Source organism: Podarcis erhardii (assembly GCF_964252035.2).
Source record: "Podarcis erhardii genome assembly, chromosome: 10".
NCBI lineage: Eukaryota > Metazoa > Chordata > Lepidosauria > Squamata > Lacertidae > Podarcis > Podarcis erhardii.
In genome coordinates, this window is record NC_138500.1 from 41,545,596 (window position 1) to 41,560,528 (window position 14,933).

Consider the following 14,933-nt stretch of genomic DNA (forward strand, 5'->3'; position numbering starts at 1 on the left):
AGACTGGAGAATGTGTCATTTTGTCAAATTAGAACACATTCCAAGCCCTCACACATATTTTTTTCCACAGAAATACAATGAGAAACTGTCTGCCTATTTATTCCAAAACTTTTCCAATTTGAAAATAAAGAATTATCATGTATTCCCTGTTTATAGAAAAAGGTAATCAACATTATTGGTGGAGTGGTACTTGCATTTTATTGCCAAAATTTCATTACCCCCATCAACTGGAAAATTTCAAGGATTATTTTAAACACTATACCATTTTTTGTTTTTTTTTAAAAAAAAAACCTATTAAAGGGAGGCATTTCTTAACCACAGTCACATAAAACTAAAGACACATGACAGCCTGTTCAGTGTATTGCAACAGATAAAAGAAAAACCTACACTTCAATTCCACATCTTTAATCACTGTTCGCCTTTTAGACTTCCAATAACCTGACAAGACTAACAATGATCTAGGGTGGGCTTTTGTGATATTCCCATAGCTATTTAAAATTCAAGATAAACCACCGGAAAACTGATATGATGCGTGTGCTACTCTGGAGCAGAATGGGAAAATAATTATTTTTATTAGCAAGAGTGAATGTGTACTCACCTCTTTAAAACGAGCACCGTGACTAAAGAATTTGAACAAATAATTATGAACAAGGAAAGAAAGAGGCAGCAGAAATAGTGTAAATGAAGTCCTGTAACTGACGCTGGGGAGATTTATTCTCCTGCAATGCCTGAAAAGAGGTTTGTTTCCCTTCATTCCTCTACTTACACTAGTATCACTTGCAAACACCATATCAGTACGAGAAAAACAAGAATTAGCTAGAGCAAAGTCAGCCATAAGCTGGCAAGCATTGACTGAAAAGCAGTCACTTGTAACGGAGCTCTTTCTTGTTAATATTGCAATAGCTGAACCACACTGTGAAAGGTAGACAGTATGGGGGAACATCCATTATGGCACCTGAAGACATTCTAATGCAGCCGTGACCATCAGATGTTTTGGACTATGACTCCTACCATCCCTGGCCATTGGCCAATCTGGTTGGGGCTGATGGGGGTTTTAGTCAACAACATCTGAAAGGCACCATGTTGGCTACCCCTGCTCTAGAGTGGAGCCACATCTAGTATGTTTGATAACTTTCTGAATGTATAAGGTGCAGGGATGCCAACAGGATTTCCTGGGCCCAGTGCACTATAGGTAGACCTGGGGCACTGCCCCATTCCCCATCCTGTAAGGTAAAGGTAAAGGACCCCTGGATGGTTAAGTCCAGTCAAAGGTGACTATGGGGTTGCGGCACTCATCTTTCTTTTGGGCCGAAGGAGCTATCGTTTGTCCACAGACAGCTTTCCGGGTCATGTGGCCAGCATGACTAAACTGCTTCTGGCACAATGGAACACTGCGACGGAAACCAGAGCACATGGAAATGCCATTTACCGTCCCACCTAGTTATCTACTTGCACTGACGTGCTTTTGAACTGCTAGGTTGGAGGGGACCGGTTGGTGGAAGGGATTCAGGTCAGAGCGAAACAATACAAACTTAAAGCTTTTGCAGATGACCTAGTTTTGACCCTGCAGGAGCCAGAATCTAGTACGAAAAGAGTATTACAATTGATTCAGGACTTTGGTCGGGTGGCGGGATTTAAATTAAACAAACAGAAAACCAAGGTGCTGGGAAAAAATTTGACAGACATAGAGTCAGAACGGTTTCAGAGAGAAACAGAATTAACTATGGTTAAAAAGGTAAAGTACCTAGGGGTAAACATAACAGCAAAAAACCTGAGTCTATTCAAGGACAACTATGAAAAATGTTGGTCTGAAATTAAGAGAGACTTGGATAGTTGGACAAAATTGAAGCTTTCTTTGTTAGGCCGAATTGCTGCTATTAAGATGAATGTATTGCCAAAAATGTTGTTTTTGTTTCAAACATTACAGATTGTGGATAAAACGGAGTGCTTCCGGAAGTGGCAGAAAGATATATCTAAATTTGTCTGGCAGGGCAAAAAGCCCAGAATTAAGTTTAAGATATTAACAGATGCGAAAGAAAGAGGGGGCTTTGCCCTGCCAGACTTAAAGTTGTACTATGAAGCCGCAGCTTTCTGCTGGCTAAAAGATTGGCTACTTCTCGAAGACACTGACGTACTGGACCTGGAAGGTTTTAACAATGCTTTTGGTTGGCATGCATACTTATGGTATGACAAAGTTAAGATCAATAAGGCCTTTAAGAACCATATTGTCAGGAAAGCAGTGTTTAATGTCTGGACAAAATATAAAGACTTATTGGAAAATAAAACTCCAAGGTGGCTTTCACCTCTGGAGGCTAAGGCCCGAAAAAGACCCAATATGGAGGCCAAATGGCCAAAATATTGGGAAATATTAGAAAAAGATGGAGACAATTGGAAATTGCAGAGTTTGGAGAAAATGAAGGATAAGGTGCGAGACTGGTTACATTATGCTCAGATTAAAGAAGTTTTTAAAAATGACAAAAAGTTAGGGTTCCAGGTGGAGAAATCGAAGTTAGAAACAGAATTGTTAGAACCAAAGACCAAGGTACTATCTAGAATGTATAACTTGCTGCTAAAATGGAATACACAAGACGAAATGGTTAAATCGGCTATGATAAAATGGGCACAGGACATTGGGCATAACATTATGTTTGAGGACTGGGAAAGGTTGTGGACCACTGGGCTGAACTTCACCGCATGTAATGCTCTGAAGGAAAATGTAATGAAAATGATATATAGATGGTACATGACCCCAGTTAAACTTGCCAAAATATACCATTCGTCTGATAATAAATGTTGGAAATGCAGAGAAAATGAAGGAACATTCTTTCACCTCTGGTGGACATGCCCTAAGGTGAAGGCCTTCTGGGAAATGATATATAATGAGCTGAAAAAGGTATTTAAGTATACCTTCACAAAGAAACCAGAGGCCTTCCTTCTGGGTATTGTCGGCCAGAAGGTGTTAAAGAAGGATCGAACATTTTTTATGTATGCAACAACGGCAGCAAGGATTCTCATTGCAAAAAACTGGAAAACTCAAGATCTACCCACACTGGAAGAGTGGCAGATGCAACTGATGGACTATATGCAACTGGCCGAGATGACCGGCAGAATCCGTGATCTGGGAGAAGAGAAGATGGAGGAAGACTGGGAGAAATTCAAGATGTATCTACAAAAACATTGTAATTTGGTTGAATGTTAAGAAGGATGCTAGATTATAAAAAACTGGCCACCACTAAACTAGATTTAAATTTGATGATAAGTGAGACTAAAGAAAATATAAAAAATTTTTGGAAGAAGTGCTAGATTATATTTGAATGAGTGGACATGAGATTGTAAACAAGTTGATAATTTGTTTGGAAAAAATTTTTAACGATGTAAATGGGAGCGGGAGACGTGAGGGAGTCCAAAGAAGTGATGAAATTGTTGTAAAAGAAGTAAGATCGTTTATTATGTGTGCATTTATATTTAAAAACCTTAATAAATATTTATTAAAAAAAAAAAAAAGAACTGCTAGGTTGGCAGGAGCCAGGACAGAGGAACGGGAGCTCACTCCGTCGTGGGGATTCGAGCCACCAACTTTCTGGTTGGCAAGCCCAAGAGGCTCAGTGGTTTAGACCACAGCGCCACCCACATCCTTCCGCTATCCCCACCCATCTATTGATGACTGCTGCCTATGTACATATATAGTGTATCTCAAGTTACAAATGCCTCAGGTTACAAATACTTCAGGTTACAAACTCTGCTAACCTGGAAGAGTTACCTCACATTGAGAACTTTGCCCCAGAATGAGAATGGAAATTGTGTGCCTGTGGCACAGCGGCATCAAGATGCCCCATTAGCAAAAGCACATCTCTAATTAAGAACAGTTTCAGGTTAAGAACGTACCTCCAGAACAAATTAAGTTTGTAACTAGAGGTACCACTGTATTAACTTAACCAATCCTATCTCACAAGGGACGTGGGTGGCGCTGTGGGTTAAACCACAGAGCCTAGGACTTGCCGATCAGAAGGTCAGCGGTTCGAATCCCCGCATTGGGTTGAGCTCCCATTGCTCGGTCCCTGCTCCTGCCAACCTAGCAGTTTGAAAGCACGTCAAAGTGCAAGTAGATAAATAGGTACTGCTCCGGCAGGAAGGTAAATGGTGTTTCTGTGCGCTGCTCTGGTTCACCAGAAGCGGCTTAGTCATGCTGGCCACATGACCCAGAAACTGTACGCAGGCTCCCTTGGCCAATAAAGCGAGATGAGCGCCGCAACCCTAGAGTCGGTCACAACTGGACCTAATGGTCAGGGTTACCTTTACCTTCACCTTTATCCTATCTCACAGAGCTGTTGCACATATAAAAAGGGGACAGGGTAAATATTACAACCTTGAGCTCCTGAGTGAAAAAGCAAGTATATGCCACACTTTGCAAAGCTGCACTATGGAACACATCCCCACAGGCTATAGTGCAATGGCCACCAGCTTGGGTGGCTTTAGAAGAAGGTGAGGCAAGTTCATGGATGAGGCGGTCAGTGGCAACTAGACACTCCGGCTATTGTCTGCCTGCACAGCTGCTTCTGAATAGCAGTTGCTGGAAACCTTAGGAGGTGAGACAGCTATTGCATTCAGGTCCTGGGGCCTGATCCAGGAAGGCCCTTCTTTTGGATTACCATTCACAGATCATGTAAATAAAGCCGGAAAAGCAGCTTCCTACAGTGTTTCAGTGTCCTGATGTTTACAACAAAATACCTAAACAAACAAACAAAATGTCAATCCTAATACTATGCCAACCCCCCCCCCAAACCCTCAAATGATGTGCAGTTTCACAGCTTTAGTGTCTGAACTCTCACCCTAGCCTACCTCACAGGGCTGGTGTGAAGATAAAAGCGGGCAGTGAAAGACAAAGTACACAGCCTTGAGCTCCTGGGAGTAAAACTGTGAGACAAATATACCACAAGCAACAAGTATATGCAATTTCACAGCTTGCAACCCATTTTGCCCACCTTGATAAACAAAAAAGTATCCTGGTGTTGAAGTACAGTCTTATAGAAATGTTAACATGCTACAGCTGTAAGGTGTTTGCTGATTCACCTTGTATTTTATATTTTTGTTTAATGTTAACAGTGTATTAATAAATAATAGCCCCGTGATGACAAGCAGACCAGCAGTGGGGACATGGAAACTTGGGGGGGGGGTTGCAAGAGCACCATTTTTCCCAGTAGGAAGGAAGCCTTGTTTATTTCAAGGAAATTACTTCTGAGTAAAACATACCAAAGCCAGCCAATTGTGTTTTACTCTGTAAAGGCTCCACACTTGGGAAGTGAATGAAATAATTTGGACGCAGCAGAAATTGCTAAACAAACATACCCCAATTATCTTCCTCCGTCCAACATCAGGCTAGCAGCAAGGAGCCTCTCCTGATTTTTCTGCTGCTCTGGGAGGGCTCTCCCAAGTCCCAGGTGAAACTGCTCAGCATTTCTTGCTCTGATCACTTAGCAACAGAGATTAAGTGTCCTTACTAATGGTGCTGAGTGCTGAAGCATTAGAGCTGCCCCCATGTTTTGTGTTCCAAGTTTCTTCAGAAATATCCAATTGACTTTCTTTCTTTTTTTAATGAAAACTAAGAGGCTGGGGTCCCTGCTGACCTAGGGTCCTAAATCCTGCCACTTCTACCCACCTGTCAGCAGTCCTCATTAGAAATGCCAGCTCCTTAGGAAAAGGTCAGTTCTGAGGCTGAAAACACTGTCATTAGAGCAATTCATATCCTCCTTAAAAGCAAAAAAGTCTATAAAAGCTACCAAGCCTCAAAAAACCACTGACTGCAAAAAATAAAAATAAAAAATAAAAATCACAATGTCATCATCATGAAATAAAAATAATAATAGTATTTTCATTTACAAGGCTTTCCTGCCACGGTTGACTAGTGAGTAGCACAGCAGTGGGGCAGATGATGTGCAGGGTTACTTGCCAGCTTTCATTTATTACAAGACCTGTTTCACTTCGCCTCTCCCATACTTGAGCAAAATTAATTGTTACCTTGGCATGATCAATGCGACTTGAAAGCTCTTTTGAAGCAAATCCGCCGAAAATGAGACTATGTATAGCTCCTATTCTTGCACACGCCAGCATTGTGTACATCGTCTGTGGAATCATTGGCATGTAGATGACAACACGGTCTCCCTTCTTCACACCGTGGCTCCTCATGACACCAGCTAGCTTGGAAACCTGAGCAGGCAACAGTTTAAAGTTATATGGAGGTTACTCACATAGTACTAGCACCAGATTCCAGGGGGGCTTCAACACAATGGCACCGATGGACTCCCATCCCCTATGTACTTTATCCCCTTTAGTGTAGCCATACTTTGTTCTTCTTCTGCCATTGCTGTCACAGCAACACCACCACTTAGCAACCTGCAAACTGCGCCAGTGAGTGATGTTTTAGCAGCAGGTAGGCAGCAGTGACACTTTGGAATGAAAGACAACCTCTACTGCAAACCACAGGTGCTGGCTGCCATTTCATTTCCCCAAGATGTAATGCCTCTGGACCCACAGATCCATGGATTCTATAGATTTGCATTTTGGGTGAATTAAAATGGCAGGTGACCAACACCAATGGAAGCTTTCTTGGTTCCTATTCTAAAGCGGCGCCACTGCCCACCCACTGCTAAACTGGCTGCCCAAGGCTTTGGTGAGGAGAATGAGGGGACTCCTTAGCCACAGAGGCCCTTGGTCAGTGCCTAACTGCTGGCGCAAGGCCTGTATTCACATGATGTGTTCTATGAGAGTGAGAGTATAAGAGCACGAGACTCTTAATCTCAGGGTCATGGGCTGGTATCCCACATTGGGGAAAATATTCCTCCATTTCAGGGCCTTCGACTAGATGTTCCACATGGTCCCTTCCAACTCTATGATTCTGTGACTGTTCTTTTATTAAAACGACCAAAATGTGGCTATCCCCCAAAAACAATTTATGGAAAAACATTCAAGACCAATAACGTTTAACTCTTAAGAGAAGAAAATACTGCATAAATCTACCACAAGCAATTAGTAAAGCATGCTAATTCAGTGTATACCACTTGAAACGACACGATCAAAAACTGAGGCAAGGTATGGGGGGGAAATGAAGATTTGAATCAGTTAACTTGGGATAAACAAGAAATTAAAAGTTGGTATTCCTTTATTCCGTAAAGGCAAACCACAACCAAAAGTAAGCTCTAATCAAAATGCTATTAGTAAAAGGTGCTTTAGAAACACACGAATAAATTTCACTCATGAGCTACTCCATTTTATTAGACATGTGTGTGGTATAACATTTAATTATCATGTTTGGCAAGTTTAGCAAGTATGATAAAGCTATATTAAATAAACCTGGATAGGCATGTGCCCCATGTGCTCTCATAATATTTATGAGACTATATCAAATCCTGCCAACGTCACATGAGCCCCTCATTTCAAACTAGTTACTTGGCTCCATGTTTCCCACCCCCAATTTCATACTAGTTCTAGCCAAATAAATCTAATAGGACAATAAGTGCACGCTTTCTGAAATCAATCCATTCGGGTGTCATGCTAAATCATAGTTTAGTGTGATAAGAATGAGCCACACCAAGAGAGATACAGGGAAAGGCTGTGGCTCAGTGGTAAAGCATCTTCTTTGCATGCAGACAGTCCTGCATTAGGGAGACAGAGGATCTGACTGTGTAAAGCAGTTCCTCGTCCTCCTAAATATCAAGGTGCAGGAAAATAAATTTCAGTTAGCGGTATATATGTGGCAGGTATCAATGCAGCCACTAGAATCACAGTTAATGCGAACCGTGGTTCATAACCCATTTGGTGGAAGCTAAGCAAGCCAAAGTAAGTTGTAACAGGCATATGCAAAGAATTGCCCTCAAAGGAAGTACCGTATTTTTCGCTCTATAACACGCACCCGACCATAACACGCACGTAGTTTTTAGAGGAGGGAAATCCGTAGGCATGGCACCTGTAGGCATTCCCTCCATAACACACACAGACATTTCCCCTTACTTTTTAGGAGGAAAAAAGTGAGTGTTATGGTGCCAAAAATACAGTAAATCAATTGTGATTATAACCTCCCATCTAGTTGGAAGATTCAAAAAGCAGATGTTGTTCAGCTAAAGCAGGAAAGCTTTGCAGATCAGGATGTTGAAAATGAGAGGCAGGGTGCTAATGGAGTTCTGGAAAATGCAAGGGGTAGCACTTTTGCTGTGAAAATCTAGGAGCTAGTCTGCAACAACCATTTCTGACTCCAGCCTAATTATGCCTTTTCTTGCTTCCTATGCAGCTTTTTTCCAACTGAGTTGTGATCTGTAAGAAATGCACTCTGGCAAAAAAAAGTGTGGTTGGGTTTTTTTTTAAGACTATAGTGCTTCTTATACAGAATATGATTGTTGTCATTATAGGGGAGGGCCCGTGAGTAAAAAAGACACATATTTGCAGCTTTCCTGCTTTTTTTGTGCAGCTCAGTGTGCACTGACCCATTATTTTAGCTCTAGTTGGCGTCTCAAAACACTGAGCAGAAGAGTCTCAATAACCGGGGGGGGGGGGGGTTGGGGTGAAAGGCCTGAAGCCCAATCCACAGCTCTGCAGCTTTTGTCACTGGCATAATAGAAACGCTACATAGAGGAAATGATAGCATTTCTGAAATACTGATTCTGTCAGGCACATGTTTCCTCGTGTATAGCAAACTGGTGATCCAGTGGTGCCGTAGGCTTATGTTACGAGCCATCAAAACAGGCCCATTCAATTACGGGAGGTTGCAATTTTCCACACGTTCAGGAAGAGGGTGGAACAGAATGGGGGGGCTAACAGGATGGGGCGGGTTTAAGTGCACTCCGCTGACACACATGGCGAGACCAGTTTGATTCAATTGTATAATCTGACATTGGAACAACTGGCATTAATAATTGTATTCATTGGTTTAAAATGGTATTGTTATAATGAGGCTGCTATTGCAACGATATTGGAAAATCAATAAAAATGTATTTTTTTAAAGGGGGGAATGTGGTTTGTATAGGCTGAAAATGTGTATTTTATTTATGTTGAAAAGGAGATCAGGAAAAAGAGAGAGGAAATAAAAGGATTTCCTCCCCCATAAAGGTTTGTTGTTTAAAAGGGGTATTTTAAAACACACTTTTGTCAAGTAATGCTATTTAACGTGATCTCTTGCTCTCTTTTTGTAACAGTTCAGGTAATTTTCAACACACAAAAGAGTTGACACAATGCCATGCTTTGACAACTAACCTTTAAATCCTTTCTTGGCTGCCAATCCCTAAGGATCATGTAATTATTACAAAGGAAAAGGCTTCCTCATGTCACCTTACTAACTTAGGAAGTGCTGCAGTCAATTTGCAGCTGTAAAACACCTCTTTCCACAAAACCTAAATTAGGGGGAAAAAAACCATAAACATTCTATGCAGCTCAGAATGCGGTGGACAGCTGAAGTAAAAAAAAACGGCTGTTGTTTTAAATGAATAATACCAGCACAATTTCAGAGCTGAGCCTAACCCGAAATGAAATTGTATAGACTGACTAGCATATTTTATAAATAATCCACCCCTTTACATTATGCTGGTCAAAGATTTATCGTAACAACGAAGACAGAAGACCAAAACAAGCCATCTAACTTTAATTTACTAGCTGATTTAAGATTTCTTCATCTCACTTTCCGTTAGAGAAGTGGCACCTAAGACAGTACCAAACATCTTCATCTTCAGCGTGATACAGCAATGCTATGGTGGTGGTGGTGGGAAATTTTGTTACAAAGCTGCTGCCTTTCCCTAAACCTTGCTGGATCACTGTGGCCAGGGCAAGAGGTGAGGGTGTTTTTTTTCTTATGCCCATGAAAACCAGAAGGCTACAGAGAATCAACTCAAATCATCAAAACCCATCACCAAATGCCCTTATTATCAGGTTTTAAGCAACCTTAAAAAGTAACAGGTGAATGGTGGATAAAATGACCATCCCAAAGTACAGGTGTCTCTAAAAAGAAGGTACAAAGGAAGGTGCCTTATACCGAATCAGACCATTGGTTCATCTAGCTCAGTATAGTCTTACACTGGTTGGCATTGGCTGTCCAGGGTTTCAGTCTGGGTCATCTCCCACCCTGACTGAATCTGGAACCTTATGCTCTCAACCCAGATGTTTTGCCACTATGCTAGGGCCCTTCCACTAAGTTCTTGCCCTCACAATATTTTATTTTTGTAAAAATCCAGGGCACAGAGCAGTGTGTCCTCTGTGGATCTAGGCTTAGGCAGTACCTTTCTCACTCCCTAATAAGGTATTCCCAACCTCCAGATCATGTAAGGCTGAATTAGCACTGTTGAATACAAATTCCTTTTCAAATATGAGAGTGATGAAACAGCAAATAGCTATGGAATATAGGTTTTGTTACACTGCCTCAAATCCAGCACTGCACCAAACAAGTTTTTGCTAAGGTTTCATCTGAGGGTTGTATGCAATGATGTGAGAGCAGGGCTTATCTCAAAAGGTCATTCTTCTCCTCTTCCCATTCACCACCCCCCAAAAAAAATCTGCTCCAGAGTTCCCCCAACCCTCTGGAATTGAATTTGAAAGCACTTGGAGAGCTGGAGTGGGTAGGCGAGGAAGTTCAACTGTGTACACAATGTATGAGCAGAACAGCAGATAACTTATTGTAGGGGTTTGCACCAGATGACCCTTGCAATTCTAGGATTTTATGATAAACCCATACTTTTTCTATTGATCAACAGGAGCCAGAAAATATTGTTTGAAGAGAGTTTGCACTCCAGTTTTTCACTATCTGTGATATGTTTCGTCTGACAAACTAAGCACACTGCCACTGCTCCACAAAGAGGTCACTGCTGCGGGAAAGTACAGAGCTGGTGGGAAATGAAAGCCAACAAGCAGCTCTGAACCACAATTCACCTTTACATTTGGCTTGATGACAAAACTGAATCACTCTCAGAGTGCAAGGATTACCTAGAGCAAGTGCGCTGAAGAAAATAAATGATACAATAATAACTTGGGACAGACTGCAATACAAGCTGTGCTATCAGAAATGTGTAATTGAACATTTGCCAGAGCAGCAGCTACTTCTATAACTCTTGCCCTCTTTCTTTAAAATAGTTTTTACTTAGTTGCATAGGACAAAGCGTATACAATTGTATCAATATATCAGAAAGACAAGCCTAGGGCAAATTTAACGGCCTGAGCAGAAGCTGTGCAAGCAAATTTGCTTTGGGAAGCTAAGGCCAGGATCCAAACATCTAGTTTAGATGCATCACAGATTCGCAAAATCATACAGTTGGGAGCGACCCAAAGGTCTAGTTCAAGCCACTGCAATGCAGGAGTCACAGTTAAAGGCTCATGTGTGCTTAAGTTATTTCCTCACATAGTTTCTCCTCATACCATGTCACAAATCTCTTTTGATTTGGCTCTCATGCTTTGCACAATGGGAAGGGGCATAAAACCTTGAAGAAAAGAAAATCAAAAGCCTTCTTGGACGCACACAACTGGTTCTGGGGTTCTCTGCATCCTATTGGAAACCTGTCTCAACTGAAGCAATAGTATGTCAAGCGGTTTCATACACGGAGTGGAAATATTTTCATAATTTGTTTTTAATTTGCTTATCATATCCCAGAATCATAGCTGGAAGGGACCATGGGGGTCATCTACAGTATTACAACCCCGTGCAATGCAGGAATCCTGCCCACAGCCAACCCTAGGTGGATCACAGGGTGGTTTACAATATAAAAACACAAAAATACACCACACAGTAACAAACAAAAGCAATAAACCTACCCACCCACCCAGTTTAAAAGGCAATAGATTGCTTAATTAGCAATATTCTGGGAAAAGAGGAATATTTTTGCCTGGAACCTAAAGATACAGGTGAAACTCCGAAAATTAGAATATCATGGGAATATATGAGATAGACTCCTGACATGCAAGGCGAGATATGTCAAGCCTTTATTTGTTATAATTGTGATGATCATGGCGTACAATATTGGACCTCTGAGAAGTAGAAGCATGCATATGTACTCAGTACTTGGTTTGGGCCCCTTTTGCATCAATTACTGCACTGCTGAGGTGTTATGGAAGACCAGGAAGCTTCAATAGCAGCCTTCAGCTCTTCTGCATTGCTCGGTCTCATGTAGTAATTGATGCAAAAGGGGCCCAAACCAAGCACTGAGTACATATGCATGCTTCTACTTCTCAGAGGTCCAATATTGCTCTATTTGCAATCCTTGTTTTGCTGATTTCATTTAGTGTTCTAATTTTCTGAGATTGTTAATTTGGGGTTTTCATCAGCTGTATGCCATGATCATCACAATTATAACAAATAAAGGCTTGACATATCTCGCCTTGCATGTCATGAGTCTATCTCATATATTAGTTTCACCTTTTAAGTTGAATTACTGGAATAAATGAACTTTTCCACAATATTCTAATTTTCCGAGTTTCACCTGTAGGTAACCAAGGCACCATGTGAGCCTCCCTGTAATATCTGTAAAGTTTATGTAAAAAGAGATAAAGCTTTCAAGGACAGACTATTCTATCAAGCCTAGGCATATGCACACACAGAAAGCCGAACCCAGCTTTCTGGATTGATCTGCATAGATATGGCTGTTCTGTATATCGTACAAACATAATTTGTCCTATAGGAACCTATGTGTACAAGCTAGGTTTATGCTTTAGTGACCTGTCAGTGTAAACCAATTACAAAAATCTCTTCTTGTGTGCTTTAAACTTGATCAACTTAATTAATGATAATCTCCTAGCAGCCCTTTCAATTGTTGACTAATCATATGTCATACAGTTGGTGTCCATGTAAACTCATATGTTAAATGGAAAAGCGATATGGTTGTTCTGTTTGCTGAATTAGATGAACCAGAGCAGCAGATGATTAAGAAATAGCAGAAAGACAAGAGGTTTGTTGCTAGAACAAGATTAGTTATCAACATCAGTTGATGTTATCAGTTAACATCTTGGAGGTTTGCTTGTTTTCCACAACCATGCAGTATATAAATTTTATGAAATATATACACATACAGCAAGGTAAATGAACAGAAAAAAGTCTTTCCTGTATTTGAAGTTTTACAACCATGGTATAATAATTTTGTTCAATTTCATTTGGCTCTCTTGCTCGCTAAAAAAAAATCCATTAAACACACCTGTTCAAGAAGTTCTTTGTAAGTTATAAACTCTTTAGCATTTGTTACAGGACTGTCATGGATGATAGCAATCTGGTCCCCTTGTCCATTCTTGACATGGCGATCTATAGCATTATAACAAATATTCAGCTCTCCCCCAACAAACCTAGAGAAGAAAGAAGATTGAAAACCGCTGGGTTAAAAAATAAATCTTGCCAAATGAGAATTAGTATCTTCTCCTTTGCCTCAGGCAGCAAAATACTGCATGCCAACCCTACCGCTAACCATCCAACCTCTTGACCCTCCTGCCCAACATGCCTTGCATTACTTTATAGTATATGTATGGAGTTGCGAACTAGCCAGAAACAAAATGTCCTAATACATTTATGGGACCTCAGCAGGTTTCTGACCTGCAGAAATCAGCAAATGAAGCTTTGTATGGCATGGAGATAAGGATTATCGCAATAGCCTATATAGATATGTCTGTATGTATTTTAGAACCTGAGCAAAGAAAGCCACAGTATTAATCATAATCTTGTAGTACATGCCATTTTTTGCACAAAACTTCCTTATTAACTATTATGGTTTCTAGAATATAATGACTCCACCTAAGAATATATAGATGCTAATTTTACAACATCCAAGTCATTATCTTCTTCTCACACGATTAAAAACATCATTATCCCTGTAGGTACGATGCTATGTGTACATACAGAGCAGTTCTTCTGAACCTCTTTATCTTCCAGAATAAATTATAGGTTTTTCCTACCTCTTAAGGCCAGTATACACAATACTATTGTTGTACACCCAATAATCACCTCTGGGTACACATCCATGTGGATGGATGTAAACCGTGGAATGGCAGTTAGCAATTCTTTGATCGAGGCAGCGGTATTTTTTTCAGCCTTGTGAACTCAGCAATTGCAGATAATATTACCTGAATATGTGCATCTATCAACATTCTGAAGAATGGGGAAACTACAGAGATATGTAATATCAACAACTAAAGTATTATGTGGATCACCTCTTACTGAAAATTTTTTTTTTTGTCAGGTAATAATACCAAGCAAAATGACCCACAGGCTATAAGAACATAGCCATCCCAACCCAAGTCCTTCCAGTAAGGACAAAGTTCCACTGGAGTTTGAATATCAGTTCAAGTTAAACATTGTGCAGTTCTGTCCTTGACCACATTCAGTAAGGTCAAAACATTAGGACAGTTCTTTTTATCAGCTATGGCGAGTCCAGAAATGGATGTAAGATTGTCTAGAATTTATCTGCACTGGCCAGTTTTCAGGAATCCCATATGCACTGAAATGTGCACCTGAATACTACTAGTGCCTGCAAATTAGCCTCCGCCAATTCCTCACCCCACTCACAGAAGCCCACATGATAGGAATAACCTGCCCAACTGGAGGTATAACATCAGTGCAGGATTCTCCTGCGTCACATCATTCCTAATTTGAGAAGCTATCTTCATACGGTATCCCCAATGCACTAAAGTGGATGGGAAGTCCAAATGTCTCTGTACTACCCTTGAAATGGCGGGGGGGGGGGCAATACAAGATGGAGTTACAGTGGTACCTCAGGCAAAGTACTTAATTGGTTCCGGAGGTCCGTTCTTAACCTGAAACTGTTCTTAACCTGAAGCACCACTTTAGCTAATGGGGCCTCCTGCTGCTGCCAGGCCGCCGGAGCACAATTTCTGTTCTCAGCCTGAAGCAAAGTTCTTAACCTGAAGCACTATTTCTGGGTTAGCAGAGTCTGTAACCTGAAGCGTATGTAACCTGAGGTACCACTGTA

At 40.9% G+C, this 14,933-nt stretch overlaps 1 protein-coding gene across 5 annotated transcripts in view; it reads right to left on the reverse strand.

Moving 5' to 3' along the window:
* ACSS3 (acyl-CoA synthetase short chain family member 3) overlaps positions 1-14,933 on the reverse strand; it is a 69,686-nt gene that overhangs the window by 50,150 nt on the left and 4,603 nt on the right. For all 5 annotated transcript variants that reach the window (XM_081878581.1, XM_081878580.1, XM_081878579.1 and 2 more), the window contains exons 2-3: positions 13,152-13,296; positions 6,016-6,204 (exon numbers count right to left, since the gene is read on the reverse strand). In XM_081878581.1, the coding sequence (XP_081734707.1) occupies positions 6,016-6,204; positions 13,152-13,296 (334 nt within the window). The remainder of the gene's footprint in view (positions 1-6,015; positions 6,205-13,151; positions 13,297-14,933) is intronic.